Source organism: Megascapheus bottae, chromosome 18 (assembly GCF_031878675.1).
Source record: "Megascapheus bottae isolate mThoBot1 chromosome 18, mThoBot2.hap1, whole genome shotgun sequence".
In the NCBI taxonomy this organism is placed as follows: domain Eukaryota; kingdom Metazoa; phylum Chordata; class Mammalia; order Rodentia; family Geomyidae; genus Megascapheus; species Megascapheus bottae.
In genome coordinates, this window is record NC_143526.1 from 29757029 (window position 1) to 29774451 (window position 17423).

The 17423-nt window shown below is 49.7% G+C and overlaps 1 protein-coding gene across 4 annotated transcripts; it reads right to left on the minus strand.

Moving 5' to 3' along the window:
• Nucleotides 1–453: 453 nt before the first annotated feature.
• On the minus strand, nucleotides 454–15211 carry Sun5 (Sad1 and UNC84 domain containing 5). 4 transcript variants are annotated; one of them, XM_090352827.1, is made up of 13 exons: nucleotides 15026–15211; nucleotides 12661–12719; nucleotides 12467–12505; nucleotides 11581–11647; nucleotides 10897–10958; nucleotides 9069–9118; nucleotides 8069–8103; nucleotides 7177–7285; nucleotides 3684–3762; nucleotides 2810–2925; nucleotides 2082–2249; nucleotides 1499–1585; nucleotides 454–627 (listed from the first exon to the last, which is right to left on the minus strand). In XM_090352827.1, the coding sequence occupies exons 1-13, from the start codon at nucleotides 15103–15105 to the stop codon at nucleotides 487–489; spliced, it is 1092 nt and encodes a 363-aa protein (XP_090208953.1). In that variant the 5' UTR covers nucleotides 15106–15211; the 3' UTR covers nucleotides 454–486. The 4 variants fall into 4 exon arrangements, with proteins under 4 accessions (XP_090208953.1, XP_090208952.1, XP_090208954.1 ...); XM_090352826.1 differs by having other exon boundaries at nucleotides 12431–12505; XM_090352828.1 differs by lacking the exon at nucleotides 12467–12505.
• Between the last annotated feature and the right edge of the window lie 2212 nt (nucleotides 15212–17423).

Sequence of the window (17423 nt, forward strand, 5' to 3'; positions counted from 1 at the left end):
CAAAGGTAGAAAACATCACACCGCCATGACAAAGATCATCCAGACTAAAGAGAGTAACTGAAGTTGAGGTCTGGTGAGGGGGTGTGTCTTTCCCCCTCGAATTGTCCCTAGGACATTGAAATACTCAAGGCGTGGAAGGAAAGGCTTATCTGCTCCTGTAACAGCCGTCACGATCCTGTCCCTGTTGCCTATCACCCTGGGCCCAGGAGGGTGGAATTGCTGAAGGTGGTGCATAGGTAGGGACAGAGCTCCATTTGAAAGCATTAGGCAGTCTCCACACAAGAGCCGGATGGCCTGGGTCTGAGGCCCGAGGCTGCCTTTGCTGGCTGCGGCCTCCAGCAGGTCACTTTGCTGCCCAGAGCACCCAGTAGGTGATCGATTGCTCGCTCTGGACTAATGTCCAGTGCCAGACCACTCTCCCTCATCAGGACCCAGAGACTCTCAGACTTGGGATGTGTTAAAGAATAAATTTTACTTTCTCTCAGGTCAGGGGTTCAAGTGAGACATCTCTTTGGGCAGGGTCACGGAGCCGTGCACGCGCACTCGGTACAGGCAGGTGAAGCGTGGGTTCCCCCAGTTGCTTGAGATCTTCACCTTGACAGCACCAAAGCCTCGGGGTGGATCGTTCTGGAACAAGGAATCAGAGACGCAGCTCACCCACAGGCCCCACTGCAGGGCAGAGCGGCATTTGAGAGTGGAAGAAGAGAACTCTCCCATTTCCCTTCCCAGAGAAGGGAATGGACTGTCCCAAGGCACTGAAGGCCAGGACAGGATGAAAGACAGACATAACTGACCGAGGAAAAAATTCCCAGGCTTGGAGCTTTGGTGACACAGGGGCTGTGAGACCCTGAGCAAGCCCTCATTCCTCTCTGGCCTGTTCCTGGCTGCCACCCTGGACTGCTGTGCGATGAGCCCCTGGCACGAGGTAGACCGAGGGCATGTCCACCTTTGCTCCTCTAGCCAGAGAAGCCTATGTCTCTCATACTTCCTCCTGAGTACACCAAGTCAGGGAGGCTTGGCCTTCAGAATCTCACGGCATGTTCCCAAACTTCCCAGGGAACGCAGAAGGGGAAACTGAGGTCAAGATCACCCAGGATTTATGTCTGGGCTGAGATTTAGGCTGGTGTTGGTCGGATTCCCAAGCCTGGCCAAGTCTTCCGGTATGCAATGCTTTCTGCCTCAGTTTCCTCACCTGTGATGGAGGCTCCCAATATGGAAAATTGGGAGCAACACCCTGCAGAGTGCCCTGGTGGTACCTTGGGGGGACTCTGGGGGAATTGGGGAATGAAAGACGGTCTTAGCTGCTTGGATCTTCCTAGGGTGTTTTTGTTGTTGTTGTTGTTGTCATCCCAGAATAGCAGCAACATCATTCTGAGCCTCCATTTCTTTTTCTTCAAAGAGGCTCAGTAACAAATGTCACTGGGGTATGGGCCCTGATTACAGAGACACACTGAGCGTGCTCAGTGGGTGTCCTGGCGGGCGGCTTTGCCTCAGGTACCTGGAGGGGGAACATCTGAATGGTGTTTTCTGGTTGAAACTGGAAGGCCCCCAGGAATACTTCCTCCTTGGAGGTGCTCTCCATGCCCTGCGGAGCATGTAAAGAGAAGGTGTCAGGTACAGCCGGGGTGACACAGGCACTCCTGCTGGGACCAGGGCTTCCACCTAGGTGGACAGTGCAGACCGCAGCATGTGCAGGGCCAGGAGTCAGAGACCAAGTATCTTCTACTCTGCTGCTAGTATGTAAACTGGGGTGACTCCCCAGCCTTTCCCTGGGTCCCATCTTATTGAGAAAACCTTGAGAATTCTCTAGACCCCACTTCCTCCCAGAAAAGCAGTGGATCTTTGTTTCGTCTCTCCTAGCTCTGAAAAGCCTGGGGCTGAACTCGAGTAGCCACACGTGCTTGGTTGCAAGGTGACAATTGTTCCCAACCCCATCCTTTCCCATCCAACCCCAGCCTCTCCCCCACCCCCGCTTCCCCCCATGGATCCCCAGGCCTGTAGCATTGGGGGTGGTGGTTTCTGAAACCACAGGTGCCCCTGAGTGCCTCAGTCAAGCCCCACTTCTTGTGGGGTGCTCTCACGTAGATGACGAAGTCCTTGGGGGCAGTGTCCAGGCAGCCGGACAGGGAGATGGTCTTGGGGATGTGTTGCAAGGTGATGTTGGTCAGGTAGACCTTCTGGGCCAATCGGATGGTCACCTGGCCGTGGTCACCCGCGAAAGCCCAGCAGTTGCCAGGTGTCATGTTGGGCTGGAAGAGGTGGAGCAGGGAGGGCGGTTGTGGATGGGGCTTCCCCAGGCCTGGTGAAGGAGCCAGGCCTTCCCGCCCACACACCACTGCCTGCCTTCCCTGGGCAGCGGCTCTCATAGTGTCTCCCTGCCTCCAGTTGCTCCCCCTGGAACTCATCTATTCACTCATTTACTCACCACACACATACACACACACACACACACACACACACACACACACACACACACACACACACACACACACACACACACACACACACACACACAGTCGTTCATCTTACCATTGGGCATTGTCACAGATGCCTCAACTATGAGGCCCACATACCTGGGCCAGCTGTGTGGATGCAGCCAGATGACCTGGCTCCTTGAGCCTTGACGCCATCCTTTCCAAAACGGAGACATCTGGGCCTCAGGGTAGCTCTCAAGGTTGCCACACCTCGACCCTCACCTTGCCCATTGTCCCTTCCACCCTGTTCCCTGCCCTCCCTCCCCCCTCCACCTCGGCTGCCAGCTTCCATCCCCACTCTGCCCTGCCAGGACCCCTCTCCTGCGGTGGCCTGCCTCGAGGATCACGTCCGGGGGCTGAGCGTAGTTCCACAGCCGGATCCAGTTCCAGTAGGACCGGGCCTTGTCGTGGTGGTAGGTGGGCGATGTATGCTCAAAGTCGATGCTGGCGCCTGCGCAAGGGAGGGTGTCAGCCTCTGCAGCGCAGGCCCTGCTGACTGGGCCCTGCTGGGTCCCTGGGCCCTGGCTGGATCAGTGTGTCACCCCTGGGTAGTAGAAATGAGGACAGCCCCAGCCACGGCAGCAGTAAGAGCCACCACTTGGCAGGTTGTGTGTGGACAGAGCTGAGCCTGGCTCAGAGCTGGCTGCTCTGTGTGTGCCCTCCATGCCATGCTGTCCTGGCTGGTTCCATACTCATCCACAGAGGGGTGGCCTGGCTACATTTTCCCAGCCCCAGGGTGCTATGCTGGCTAGTGCTGTCTGGTGAGGGGCCCCCGGTGGTGGGCCCCTGGCTCCTTGCCCTTCCCAGGTGGCGACTTGCTCTTGCCAACCCCCTTCCTGAGGCATCTTTCACATGTCTCCTCAAGCCATACACCTTCCCAGTTCACTGGGGCTTCACCCAAATGTCCCCTTGCTGTCCCTCCTCTCAATGGTGACTCCGACCACCACTGAGCCATGTGCTTCTGAAATCAGCTCCCCCAAACCCCAGGGTTCTGCTGGGAATAGCAAGTGGGTGAGATGCAGAGAGGCCAGGCTGAGTTAAGGGTCGTGGAGTCCCCTTCGCCCCCTATCCCCGCATAGACCCCAGGAGAGAAAACAAAACGGTAGCAAGAAAGCCAACTGGGAGCAGTCAGTCAGGAGGATGAATTTCCCTAGCAGCAGGTTTCTGAGGACCCTTGGGGGGGCAGGTGGGGGAGAGGCTGCCATTTACCTATAGACTTCAGGGCAAAGTCTGGCTTTTCAATGTAATCACCTTGAATCATCTTCATTATTTTCTGGGCCAACTTTTGCTGTGGAGGCAGAGAACACAAGCTGTGTTCACTGCATCTTCTGTGAGGTGAAGGGCAGGGGCTTTACAATCAGGCCGGTCCTCACTGCCATTGGTACCTCTGCCCCTTGATTGCTGTTCTATGAGGTGGGGGTGCCAGTCCTACCCATGGTCTCCAGGTTGAGAGGGGGCATGGATTAGCTCCTACTATTTGCCAGGACTGCACTGAGCCTCCCATTCCCTTTACTTCAATCCCCTATGGTTTCCCTAGGAAATTCATATTATTATTATTATTATTATTATTATTATTATTATTATTATTATTGCCAGTCCTGGAGCTTGAACTCAGGACTTGAGCACTGTCTTTGGGTTATCTCAAGGCTAGAGCTCTACAATTTGAGCCACTACACCATTTCAGCCTTTTTCTATGTATGTGGTATGGAGGAATCGAACCTGGTCTTCATGCATGCTAGGCAAGCACTCTACCACTAGGCCAAACTCCAGGCCAGAGATGTTGATGTTGAACCACAGTGGGTAACAGTTGAGAGGCAGAGCCCACAGCCTGGCCCCAAGCTCATAACCCTACACTGTTCAGCTGAATACAATGTGCAAAGCATGTAGCCCAGTTGTACACAGCCAGTGCCAGCTACTCGTGTTATTTGACTTCCCAGTTGGTGCTGATTCTGTTTTCTAATGATGGGATATCATCATCTTCCCAGGGTGGGGAGAGGGGCTGGTGGAGGGGGGAGCAAGCTCATGGAAGTCACTTGTGGAAGCCAGCCCACGTGAATGGCCATGTGTGGGTGCTTTGGTCCACAGCCTGAGGAGTAAGCCAGCCTCAGCCTCTAGGTGTCCCTGAGAAGTGGTGAATCCCATGTGGAACCCTGTCTCCTGCTTGGTCGGCCCATGGCCGCTCTGAGCATGTGACAATTGTCGTACACCATAGTCTTGCAAAGGCTGTCACACAGCTGTGGGAACTAGAGCAGGTGTCCCAGGGTAGAGATTATGAGTATTTTGTTGATGTAGAAATGGAGGCTCAGAGAGAATGATAACCTACCTGAGGTCACACAAGTGTACACCATCTCCAAACTTCACCCTGCATGCTAAGCAAAATCTTCCCATCTCCAAGAGGCCGGGAGTTTGGCCTAGTGGTAGAGTGCTTGCCTAGCATGCACGAAGACCGGGGTTCAATTCCTCAGTACCACATACATGGAAAAAAGCCGGAAGTGGTCCTGAGGCTCAAGTGGTAGAGCTCTAGCCTTGAGAAAGTCCAAGGACAGTGCTCAGGCCCTGAGCTCAAGCCCAGGACTGGCAAAAGAAAAAAATAAATAAATAAAATAAATAAAAAATCTTCCCATCTCCTCAAAAACCAGTCTCAACTGCAAAAAACATCCTCAGTGTTCTCCACCTCCTTTGCTGGGTGTGGTTCCTGCATAGTGCCCAACACATAGTAGGTGCGTAAGGATTGAATAGCATTTAGAATTTTCTTTAGGATTTCATTTACATAAAAATCCAGAGCTGCCAAGACTAACTTAGAAGTTAGAAGCACAAACAGTTGTTGCCCCAGGTTTATCTTGCTTGAGAGAAAGCACTCGGGCAGAACAGCAGCATTCAGGTGTGGGTGGAGTCACATGACCAGGTGCCCCTTTGTTTTATTTTGTCAAGTAGCTAAGATCTATCTTATGCAAACAAAAGTTAGAGGGTCTCTGGCCCAGGATTAGCAGGTAGAGTTAGATCAGACTTAGATTAAGTATGTATGCACAGACAACAACAAATTCTAAGACTTCCTCCTGATCCTTCCTTGGGGAATTTTCCACCCTAGGGTATTTGTATCACTTATTCACTAAGGAAACACATTAGTATGCACGTATCTCCAGGAAGCATTATCAGTATGCACATGTTAGGATACATATATTAGCATACATATTAGCAAGCATGCATTAGCCTGCCCACACTCAATCAGTATGCATACATTAGCACACATATATCTGTATGCACACATTACCATGCATATACATTATGAGGTCCAGAGGCTGATGCTGGCTGCCAGCTACCTATTGCTGTAGGCACCATAGGCTGAGGCCACGCTCAGAGCTCCATCGCTCTAGGAGATGATACAAAGGGGTTCTAGCTGAACTTCACTTAGTCATGGCACCAATTCTGGGCACGATTAGTAGCAGAGATTCCAAGTTTGTCCCTGCCAGAAGAGGCATCACTAATACCAGAGATGTCACATTCATGCAAGGCTGGATGACAAAATCAGACTTGAGATCTCTCCGACAGATGGTGTTTCTCATGAAGACATTTGCCAAGTGTTTGGGAACTGTGTGGGCAGGAGGCCAAAAAATGAAGTTGAAAACCTTTGAATAAAGCTTACAATATTTGCCAGCCAGGTCTGTGCACGCAGTTTGGTGGCATGTCTAGAACACTTCATCTTCCTTACAGGAAAAGGGGGAGAGGTGACAAAAAAAATATATAGTATTTTTCTATAGATGATGTCCAGGAAACATGAAAAATGACCATCTATTAAGAGGAATGATACAACATGGCTAATACTGAAGAGGAAAAGTCAGGAAACTAGAAAGAGTTCATATCCAATCCAGACAGATTTTAAAAATAATCATGACTCATAATGTGAGAAAAGAAAATTATAGATACTATAGGTAAGCTAAGAGAGGAATTCACTGCACATAAGGAAAAAGATTGAAATCACAAAAAATGACCCAAGTAATAACATAGACGTGATATGCGGCATATTCTAGAAGTTTAGTGTAGATGTGATCAGAATCTAAGAGAGATGATGTGAAAGAAGCAATCTGTGTGTGGGGGGAGGGCACTCAGATGCGTGCATGTGAGTGAGGGTCCCAGGGCTTGAACGCAGGGCCTGAGCACTGTTCCTAAGCTGTTTCATTCAGAATCTGATGGACTTTCCTGCCCTGGATGGCTTTGAACTGTAATCCTCAGGTCAGCTAGGACAGCTAGGATTACAGGCATGAGCCACTGGGGCCTGGCTAAGGAGCAGTATTTTAAGAGATAGGCAAGAAATAGCAACAACAAAACCCAACCATGTAAAGGACCAACTCACAAATTCATGAGGTTTAGCAACCCTCAGCCAGGTTACACTCAAGACACTGAAGAAAAAGAAATTTCCTAGAAGTTCCAAAGAAAATTCCTTTCTAAAAATTCTATATCAAACTATCGAGCAAGTGCAAGGGTAGGTAGAATACGGATCTGTTTGTTTGTTTTTAACATGCAAGTGCTAAAAGAGCAACACACATACTTTTCCCTCTACTCTTTTTCAGGAAGTGACTTGGGAAATAATGTTCCGTAAAAATGAAACAAAGAAAGAAGGCATGGGCTACAGTAAGTGGCATCAAAATAAAGAGAAAAGTCTGGAGTTTGGGGTGGGGAGCAGAATGAATAGCCAGCATCTCACCTCATCGGACATGGCTTCCATCTGCTGCAGTTTGGCAATGAGCAGGTTCAGGCTACCTCGGAGGTCCTGGATTTCCCCACTGTGATATCGCACCTTCTCCTGGTACATCCTTTTCAGGAAGGGGTGAAGGAAAACAAGAACTGTTTTGTAGTACTATTTCCACCCTTAGATTCTCCCTTTGCTATACAACCTTCCAAGATCTAGCTCATATTCTTCTGCTCTCCTGCTTGTCCCTGACACCCAGCAGGGTGTGTGTGTGTGTGTGTGTGTGTGTGTGTGTGTGTGTGTGTGTGTGTGTGTGTGTGTGTGTTAGTCCTGGGGTTTGAACTCAGTGCTTGGGTGCTGTCCCTAAACTTCTTTTACTCAAGACTAGCATTCTACTGCTTGAGCCACAGCCCCATTTCTGGATTTTTGGAAGTTAATTGGAGACCAGAGCCTCATGGATTTCCTGCCCAGGAAGGCTTCAGATTGCAATCCTCAGATCTCAGCCTCCTGAGTAGCAAGGATTACAGGTGTGAGCCACCTGTGCTCGGCAGTTCTTGGCATTTTGTCTGTGATCACAGATGCTGCCAGTACGTAGAGACTCTTTGGTTATGATTTCTTCTCAGGGACCACTTACTGAGCACTGACTATGGGCTGCAACTATTCAAGACACTTCACATTTTCTTTCAACAGTCAACCTCAAAACCAACCAACCAACCAAAAATACCACGCTCAGCCTCAACTCGCAAATGCGCCCACGTTCCAAAGAGGAAGACTGACATAAGTCAGATGGGTGGGAGGTGTGGGAGGTAGGACTTTAGTTCCGGTTCTGGCCTTGGTGTCCACATTGTCAGCCTCAGATGCTTGCTAAAGCTGTTTGTGAAAGGACCCATCCGTAGGGTTCCCTTACCTCAAGCTCTGCAGTGGACTGTTGATACTGTCGTCCTGGCGTGGTATTGAAGAAAGCGGAGATCTTTGTCAGATGGCCTAATCTGAACCCAGTAGTGCTTCATCCATCTGTTCTCCCCACAACCATATGGGCCCTTCCATCCATCTGCTCATCATCTCCACACTCCCAATTCTAATGACTCTGCTTTCTATTCTGCCAGTCAGCTCTACCCCAGCCACCATACTTCCCCTTCATCTACTATTTCGTTTCTCCTCCCCTGTCTATCCTTCAGTCATACACATTGTCTGCCCTCCTACCCCCCTCTCATCCTCTCATCCACCCATCCACCCACCTACTATCCATTCTCTCTTCACCTTCTCTTCTGGATCCCCAGTCACCCAACATTGATAGTAGCTGCCCTGGGCCTCACACTGACTAGATTCTTTGAAGGGATTTCCAGTACTGTTAGAGCGATGGGCATAATCACTGAAAACAGTGGAAGGAGAATGTGACCCCCTTTGGGTGTTTCTGGAGGAGGTGACATTTTAGTTGGACACTGAAAGAGGTGAGAAAGTTCATGGAGGCTAGGAGGAGAAGGAGAGACTGGTCTCTCCAATCCATTCCCTATAGATCTCTAGAAACTTCTGGACTAGGGAGCTCTGGTCATGGACTTCCTCCCCTCCAGAGAAAAGCAATCCAATGGGTCTCATTTCATTTACACAGAAAAGAATGTGTTTGGGTAGAGAGGACAAAGTACTCTCTGGTCTCACTGCCTGCCGTTAAGTGGGAGCTTGAGACAGCCTGGTGGGCCACCACTGGAGTAAATGATAGGACAGCTGTCTGCCTTTTGGAAATCTTTTGACAGGAGAGATGGCTCCTGATGGAGATGGGGATGCAGGATGAGTCAGGAGCTGCACAGGGTGTGGATTGGGAGAATAAGAGGGCTCTAGAGGAAATATTGATGGACTGAGATGAGACCAGTCAGTGGTGAGGTCTGCAGGGTTCACACCCTCACACTCACCTGCCAGACTTCCATCTTCGATGGCAAATGCATAGAAAACATCCAGAATCCTGTGGGTCTCAAGAATAATGCAAGGTTAAGAGCTTGGAATCTAAGCAATGTTGGGAGAAGTTAATCTCTCTAAACTCACTCTCCTCCCTGGGAAAGTCACATGATATTGTATGTTACTTCTGTCTATAATAGCACCAAATACCTAGTGGAGTAAGGTGTTTGTTTGTTTTTTTTTCGCCACTCATCGGGCTGGAACTCAGGGCCTGGGCACTGTCCTTAGACACTTTTTGCTCAAGGCTAGCACTCTACCACCAAGCCACAGCTCCATTTCTGGCTTTTTCTGGGTATGTGGTACTGAGGAATTGAACCCAGGGCTTTGTGCATGCTAGGGGAGCACTCTACCTCTGGGCCACACTCCCAGCCCCTAGGAGTAAATTTTAACAGAAAAACAGCAGCACTTGCATACTAAGATGTAGCAAAACATCATCAAAGAAACTAAAGGGGACAGAGGTGTCTATCAACATAGATATCTATACTTTTTTGAGGACCGGAAGACAATATTATCAACCCCCTATCAAAATCCTCTTAGCCTCTTCTGCAAAAATGGGAAGTTGATTCTAAAACTCAAGAAGAGATAGGCTCACAGTCAAAACGACCTTGAAAAAGAACCAAGCTGGGGGAGCCACACTTTCCACAGAGCAGGAGTCAGAACACAGGAGTCCCGTGGACTCCTCCAGGAGGGCAGTTATTATAGTACAGGAAACTCCCATGTTTTCTTCTGGGGCTTTGCACTGACTGACTAATAGCTTGTGCACACCACCTTGGCACTTCTCATTGGTTGAATGGGGACCCAAGGCACTGAGAAGAAGTGCCATGTTATCTTACAGGAACATTTTGGACAAAAAAAAAAATCTGCCATGCCATGGATATATTCTGGAAATAGGGCTACCTGAAAAGCCATAAAGACCACACTGTTTCATTGACTCATTGGGAATATTCAGGCCAGGCAAATCCGCATGAACAGAAGAGGAGCAGCTACCTACAGGCCCGGGGGAATGAGTGACTATGGAGGGCTTTCTTTCTGGACTGGGGACAATGTTTTGCAATTTGATGGTGGTGGTGGATGCATGACCTTGAAATAGACTACAAAATATTGAATTAAATGATTTAAAAGTGTGAATTCGGGTGGAGATGGGCAAACAAAACTGTTCTGGGGGCGAGGAGGAGGCTGGGTTTGAAGAAAGCCAGAGGCACCTGCCAGAAGATGATATAATTTATAATAATATTAGCCTATTGTTAATATATAATATATTACTTATATATTATTGATAATAGTAGCATAATGATGATGATAAGGAGGAGGAGGAGGAGGATGACAATGGTTTGGGGAAAGCCTGACAGTATGTAAATCATTTTTTTTTTTTTTGGTGGGTCATGGGGCTTGAACTCGGCCTGGGCACTGTCCCTGAGCTCTTCAGCTCAAGGCTACAGCCCTACCCTTGAGCCAAGCCCCACTTCCCATTTTCTAGAGGTTAATTGGAGATAAGAGTCTCAGGTCCTTTTGTGCTGGGGCTGGCTTTGAACCCTGATCCTCAGATTTCAGCCTCCTGAGTAGCTAGGATTACAGGCATGAGCCACCGGCTTTGTAAATCATTTCTTGGCTTTGAAAAAAAAAATGTTCTTGTTCATCATTTCTCTTATTCCTTACAGTGATACCCATTGGACAGGTGGGAAAGCTCACCCAGAGGGCCACACAAAGCCCAGGCCTGTGCCTCTCCCTCCCAGGGTGGGTCAGGGCCCAGATGCCTCCACCCAGATCAGGAGCCCAGAGACGCACCAAAAGCACAGAGGACCAGAACACCAGTCTTCTCCATCAGCTTCTGGCAGAGCTGCTTGCACCTGGGAACCAGAGAAGCAGGGTCAAGGTGGCCACCCCTCACCCTCTCACTCTCCCGCCTTCTTCTCTCCCGAGCTGAACCTGTTTGTCCTTCAGCAGCAGCAGGGGGTCCTCCTCCTGGGACCTTCAGTGAACATGCCCAGCACTCAGCAGGACACACCTAGCTGGACCTCATGGTATAGCCTTGCCATGATCCAGAGGAGGCACCAGGGAAACATTTACACTGTAAACTTTGAATGAATGAATGAGGTGTGGGTACAGCAGGAGCTAAGGATTTACACGGGCAGGATAGGCGAATGAGTGAACGGATGGGTGCTCGGGTGGGAGAATGGCCCATACAAAGGTCTAGAGGCCAGGACGAGAGGGAGAACTCCAGCCTGGCTACCCTGCAGTCCACAGTAGGGTGTGGAAGGCAGGCAACCTGGGAAAGAAGGGGTGGGAAAGGGTCCCAGCAGGCTGAGAAGCTGGAGTAATAGGGAGTCAAACTGGGCCCTGGGATGGAGGAATGGACAGAAGTTGAGGCTAGCTGATCGGATCTGGTTACTCAGGGTTGATTTAGACAACTGAAGTGGTCGTGGGCGCCATCAGCTGTCTGTTTCCAGACCTCCTGTCCTCTCTGCCTACCTGCAGGTGTTGAACAGCACTTGCTGCGCCTGGGTTCTCAGGAAGCAAGCCAGGTAGGTGAACCAGGCTGCAGAGGAGAATGAGAACAGTGAGAAACCACACCCTTGTATCTGTTCCACTGTGAGGATTCACTGTGCTGGGGGTGCGGCAGGGAGCCGTGGAGCTCAGGGCAGCGCCGGTGGGAAGGTGGGAGGATACTGGGTGGATGTAAGAATGGAGAAGGGAATGGCTGCTTGACTCGGAAGATGGGGGAATAGGAAAGCAAATGAGAAGAGGGGAGAATGAGATGGGTGAATGGAGAATAATGAGTTGATAGCTGACTAGGTGTCCATGTTAATAAATAAAGCTGTGAGTAGCATGGTCAATGACTCAATGGGTGGATGGATGAGTGAGTGATGGCTGGGTGGATGAGGAGCTGGGTGGGTGGATGGGTAGATAAAGGATGCATGAATGTGCAGGTGGATGGTAGATGGATGGGTGGGTGGATAGATGGATGAACGGTGGACAGGTGGCTGTATATATGTATGTATGTATGCGTGGGTAGGTGGGTGGGTTGATGAATGTGAGTGGATGGATAGCTCCATGGATGGTGAAGGTGTAGATGGGTGGATGAATGGATGGATGGGTGGGTGGATAAGTCAGAGGCAGGCTGACAGGAAACATTAAAGGAGCAAATCTCTATTTTCATTTTGCATCACCAACTGGGATGGCAGCCAGGTGAGGAGACCTCTAGAGCCCTACCTGCTTCCTAGAAACCCTGCCTCCCAGGGCAGGCCTTAGATACCATCAGAAGAGCCTGCCTGAAGGCCCACGGCCTGAAGCCTGCTCTGGCTCTTTGGTATATACATACACATGTGTCCCAGCATAAACTGAGTCAGGTTGACACCTGTGGTGTTGACTCGGACAGGCAACAGGAAGGCGTCACCTATAGAGAGCACAGAATGGAGTCAGGTCACTGCCAAATCTGGAACATGAGCTTACAAAGCCTGGGTAAGCTTTGCTGCCCTCCCTGTGCCCCCCTCTTGCTGGTTACTATGGGTTGTCTCTGCTGCCCATAGCCCAGGGATCCTCCCTGCTCACTGATGACTGGTGAGGCCTCTTCTGCCACTCTGTAGTTACTCCGGACTCGCTGGTTGCCCCTGGGGATGACAAGTTTGAAATTATATTCTGTAGCTTACATAGTAACCCACCAGGCTGCATTCCAGACTGAGAAACTGAGTGGCTGAGATGCCCAGGACAGGAAGAAGCCTGATCCTGTTTACTGTTTTTTTCCTACTTAGACGATTCTGATTGGTGGATGCCTTTTGTTACCCTCCAATCCTGTAATCCCCCTTGTAGTGATTGATTCCAACACAGGGGTGGAGCGGCAACTCCCGGATTTAGGGAAAGGTTTTCTCTTTGCTGAAATGAGGCCACGGGAAGCAGTGGCCCTGTCCTTCCTACTCAGACAGCCAACTTTCAGAATGAATGGTGGTGGCCTTCTTGGGACTTAGAGAGGAGGCTAAAAGGAATGTGGATCTTGGGAAGAATCACAAAGGGGGAGTTCACACATGTGGAATCCTAACCCTCCTCCTCCTCCTCCTCCTCCTCCTCCTCCTCCTCCTCCTTCTCTTCCTCCCCCTCTCCCTCCCCCTTCCCCTACCCCTTCCCCTCCTCCTCCTCCTCCTCCTCCTTCTTTTTGTGCCAGTCCTGGGGCTTGGACTCAAGGACTACACACTGTCCTTGAACACGTGTTGCTCAAGGCTAGCGCTCTGTCATTTGAGCCACAGCACCACTTCAGGCCCTTTCTGTGTATGTGGTACTGAGGGCTTCGTGCATGCTAGTTGAGCACTCTACCACTAGGCTATGCTCCCCATCTCCCCCCTCCCCCCCAGCACTTCTTAGCAGGTGAGATTAAAAAAGAATGATTTCTTAAGGCAGTGGTCTCCAAACATTATTATGCTTTCCCTGTATGCATATTTGTTAAGGAATTATCTGCATGGCTGTTGAGGTTTGGATGTTGAATGTCCCCTGAAGGCCCGGTGTGTCAAAGTCTTTGTCTCCCCAGGGGCCCTCTTGGGAGGAGTTGTGGAACCTGGTGAGAGATGTTTAGATCCTTGGGAAAGCACTTGGTAGTGGATTGTGGAGTCCTGGTCTCTTCTTTTTCTCTTTACTTCTCAGTTATGAGGTCAGTTTGTTTTCTCTCTCTCACATTCTTGTCCACACATACCCACACAAAACACAGAGGCCCCTTGATCGTCAACTAGAAATCCAAACATTCCTTCTCTTTTTGTTAGTTAACTATCTCAGGAATCTTTTTAGGGTGACGGAAAGCTAAGTCACTATTGCCTCCCTGTGCTGCGAATGCAACCCCAAAGGTTTGGATTTACACCTATCTTCCTGGTGACTATATACCACAGGCCGTGTCTAGTTTGTAACAATTTATTAAGAGAAGAGTTGGAAGATTCCAAACACAAAGGAACTGTCCTTTATCTGGATTTTTGTCACCACAGAGTATCACATGGTTATGTTGAGTCCATAGATATGTACAATTATTATGTGTCCATCTAAAAGACCAGCAACTGAATTCTAACAGGTCTTCCCCTGCCTCATAGCTTGTTTTTCTATCTTCTTGGACTCCTCCTCCCACCCATCCACCCCTCTGAGGAACCTAGAAGGATATATCACTTTGAGTTAGAATTTCTGTCACCTGCAATCAGAAGCCTCCTGACCTATCAAGAAACTAAGATATTGGGCTGGGAGTTTGGTCTAGTGGTAGAGTGCTTGCCTAGCATGCACAAAGACCTGGGCTCGATTCCTCGGTACCACCTATATAGAAAAAAGAAAAAAAGCCAGAAGTGGTGCTGAGGCTCAAGTGGTAGAGCTCTAGCCTTGAGAAAGTCCAAGGACAGTGCTCAGGCCCTGAGCTCAAGCCCAGGACTGGCAAAAAAAAAAAAAAAAAAAAAAAAAAACTAAGATGAATATATATATACATATATACATAAGATGCATATATATATGAGCTTCTTTTGCTCAAGGTTAGCACTCTACCATTTGAGCCACAGCACCTCTTCTGCCCTTTTGTTTATGTGTTACTGATGAATCAAATTTCATGTATGCTAGGCAAGAACTCTACCACTAAGCCACATTCCCAGCAGAAGTCAAGATGTTTGTTTCTTCATCTACTTCTTTCACTGGCCTACCTCTGGGAGGACTGTGAGCACGTGGGGCTGGGGTAATACGATGCTGTCAGTCTCTACCCAGTGCCTGGGGGATTCTGTGGGCCACCTCCTGGCCAGGTGACTCTGGAGAAGCCACTGTCAATCTCTCTGTCCTCAGATGCCCCATCTCTAAGTGCAGCAGACAGTGGTGGTGGACTCACAAAGGAGAGAGTGAAGGGTCAAACTTTTGTTGACCCCTTTGCAAAGGGCTGGGCAAAGGTGGAGGAGGGGGCAGCTGACCTCACCTTCTGGGCCTGGTGGTATAGATGACTTCATCCGAGGGGAGGGAGCATGGCTCCCCAGGGTTCCTTGACGACCGTGGCATCTGTTTCCTTCTCCTGAAGTGGGCCTAAGTGGTGGGGATCTCTGGGGGTCACGGGAGGAAAAAGTAGCTGCTGCCACCCCCTCTCAGTGTCCCCTGGGAGGTGACTTGTGGAATCCGCTGGTGCGAAATGGAACAGTGAGCGCTGTGACCTCACAGAGAAGGTGAACAGAGAAGGCTCAGTCTCCAGCCTGCTTCAGAAGCTCCCCTCAGAGCACAGTGCTGTGATCAGCTATCCATTTTCAGGGCCCTCAGCCTGCTTTGGACTTCTGTGACTGGAAACTCAGGGCTACTCACTCCAAAATAATGAGATTAGGGCCTTGGAGAAAAGGAAATGAGAGTTGATCAATTTTGCCAGACAAAAGGGGGATGGTGCGAGTTACCTCAGAAGCATAGATCCAGTGGGCAAGGGAGGAGAGGAAGCGGGGAGGCGGGGTTTACAAAAGTCCCAGCGGCGCTGTGGGCTCTGGGATGTTCATGCTGAGGCTCGCTGAAGTTGCATGGTGGCCCTGGAGTATTAGTTAATAAAGTTCTGTTTCTTACTGTCCCAAATATCCTTTGCTCCCATGGTCAGCAAGGCAGGAGCATGGTGACCTCGCCAGGAGCTGTGATGACATTCTCAGGTTTCCTCACATGGAAGTTAGGTGGTAGTAGTGAAGAGACAGAAAAGAGAGAAAAGCTCCTTTTTTTGGAGGGGGGGTGGTGGTGGTTGGTCATGAGGCTTGAACTCTAGGCCTGGATGTTATCCCAGAGCTCTTCAGCTCAAGGCTACCATCCTATGCCTTGAGCTACAGCCACACTTCTGGTTTTCTAGTGGTTATTTGGACATAAGAGTCTCATTGTTTTTAGTGTCTGGGCTGGCTTGCTGGTGTTTAACTGTGATCCTCAGATCTCAGCCTTCTGAGTAGCTAAGATTACATCCATAAGCCATCACGCCGGCCAAAAAAACCTCCTTTTAAAAACATGTAACAGACACTGGTAGCTCACACCTATTTACTCAGGAGGCTCAGATCTGAGAACTGCAGTTCAAAGCCAGCTCAGGCAGGAAAGTCCATAAGCCTCTTAGAAGACTCTTCAATCAATCCCCCTCTCCCCCAAAAAAACCAACCCAGAAGTAGAGCTGTGGCTCAAAGTGGTAGAGGATTAGCTAAAGAGCTCAGAGACAGCACCCATGCCCTGAGTTCAAGCACCACAATGGACAAAATTTTTTAAAAAATAATATAGTAACTGAAAGAATCCTGGTTACTGATTGAGCTAAAACAACAACTGTCAGCATATTTATGCATCTGCTCCTGTGACATGAGCTTCAGGACTGAAAGATGATAAATTGGTATTTGGAGTCAGGAAAGGGGGTGCAGCAACAGGAAACATCCAACATACTTGAGATTATCTGGTGAAGGGGAAACAAATTCTGCCCATCCATCCATCCATCCATCCATCCCAGCCATTCATCCAGCCATCCATCCTACAAACATGTCTAAGCATCCTGTGGCTTCTAGTCCTGGACACAGAGCTCCTGGGCATGAGATTAGGCAGAAGCACCCTCCAGCCCTGGAGATGGGGTAGAGTGGTTGGCAGAACATCTTACACATGGCAAGTGTTCAGCAACTGGTGTTCACCATATTGTGGGGAGGCTGAAAGCTTTGGGAGGGGCTGGTGAGGATCTTCCTTTTGTATCACCTGGATGTCATCCAGTTATCTTCTGTGCTGCTGGAACTGTCACGGGAGAGGAAGTGTTCATGTCAAAAGCAAACACTGAGAGTGGCTTTGGTCAATATTTGAGCCTCTATCCACCCAGTGTGATGAGCACTGAAGAGGACCTGGCTGGGCATCGGTGGGTAACGTGAGGAGCGGGTGTCAGGGAGCCGGAGCAGGCCCTTCTCTTTCCTTTCCGCCCCTGGAGTTGGGGTGGGAGTGGAACATGGGCTTGTAGGCATAGCTAGTCTAGGTAAGTTTCCGCCTAGGGAGGGCAGTAGCTGACATGCGCACTAGAGAAGCACCAGCCCAGAGCAGATCTGGGCTTCAGGTCTAGCCAGGCCTAGCACCAGATTATAGTAGAATCATAGAGAGCCACAGAAGGATCAGGAATGGTGGTGGGGAGAGTCCCAACTGGCAAGGAAGGCTAACTCCAGTATGAGCGGGCAGTGTTCTTGGAGAGGTGCTGGGTATGTCTGTCATCCATGCTTTCTCCTGTGTTTCCTTTTTGGTGAAGGCTCAGTAGGCAACCAGGATCAAGGGCACAGTCACTGACTGGGTGGGGGCTCAGCCACTTCCTGCCTGTCCCGTGAGGGTAATGTTTAGGTTAGAACTTGAAGAGACCC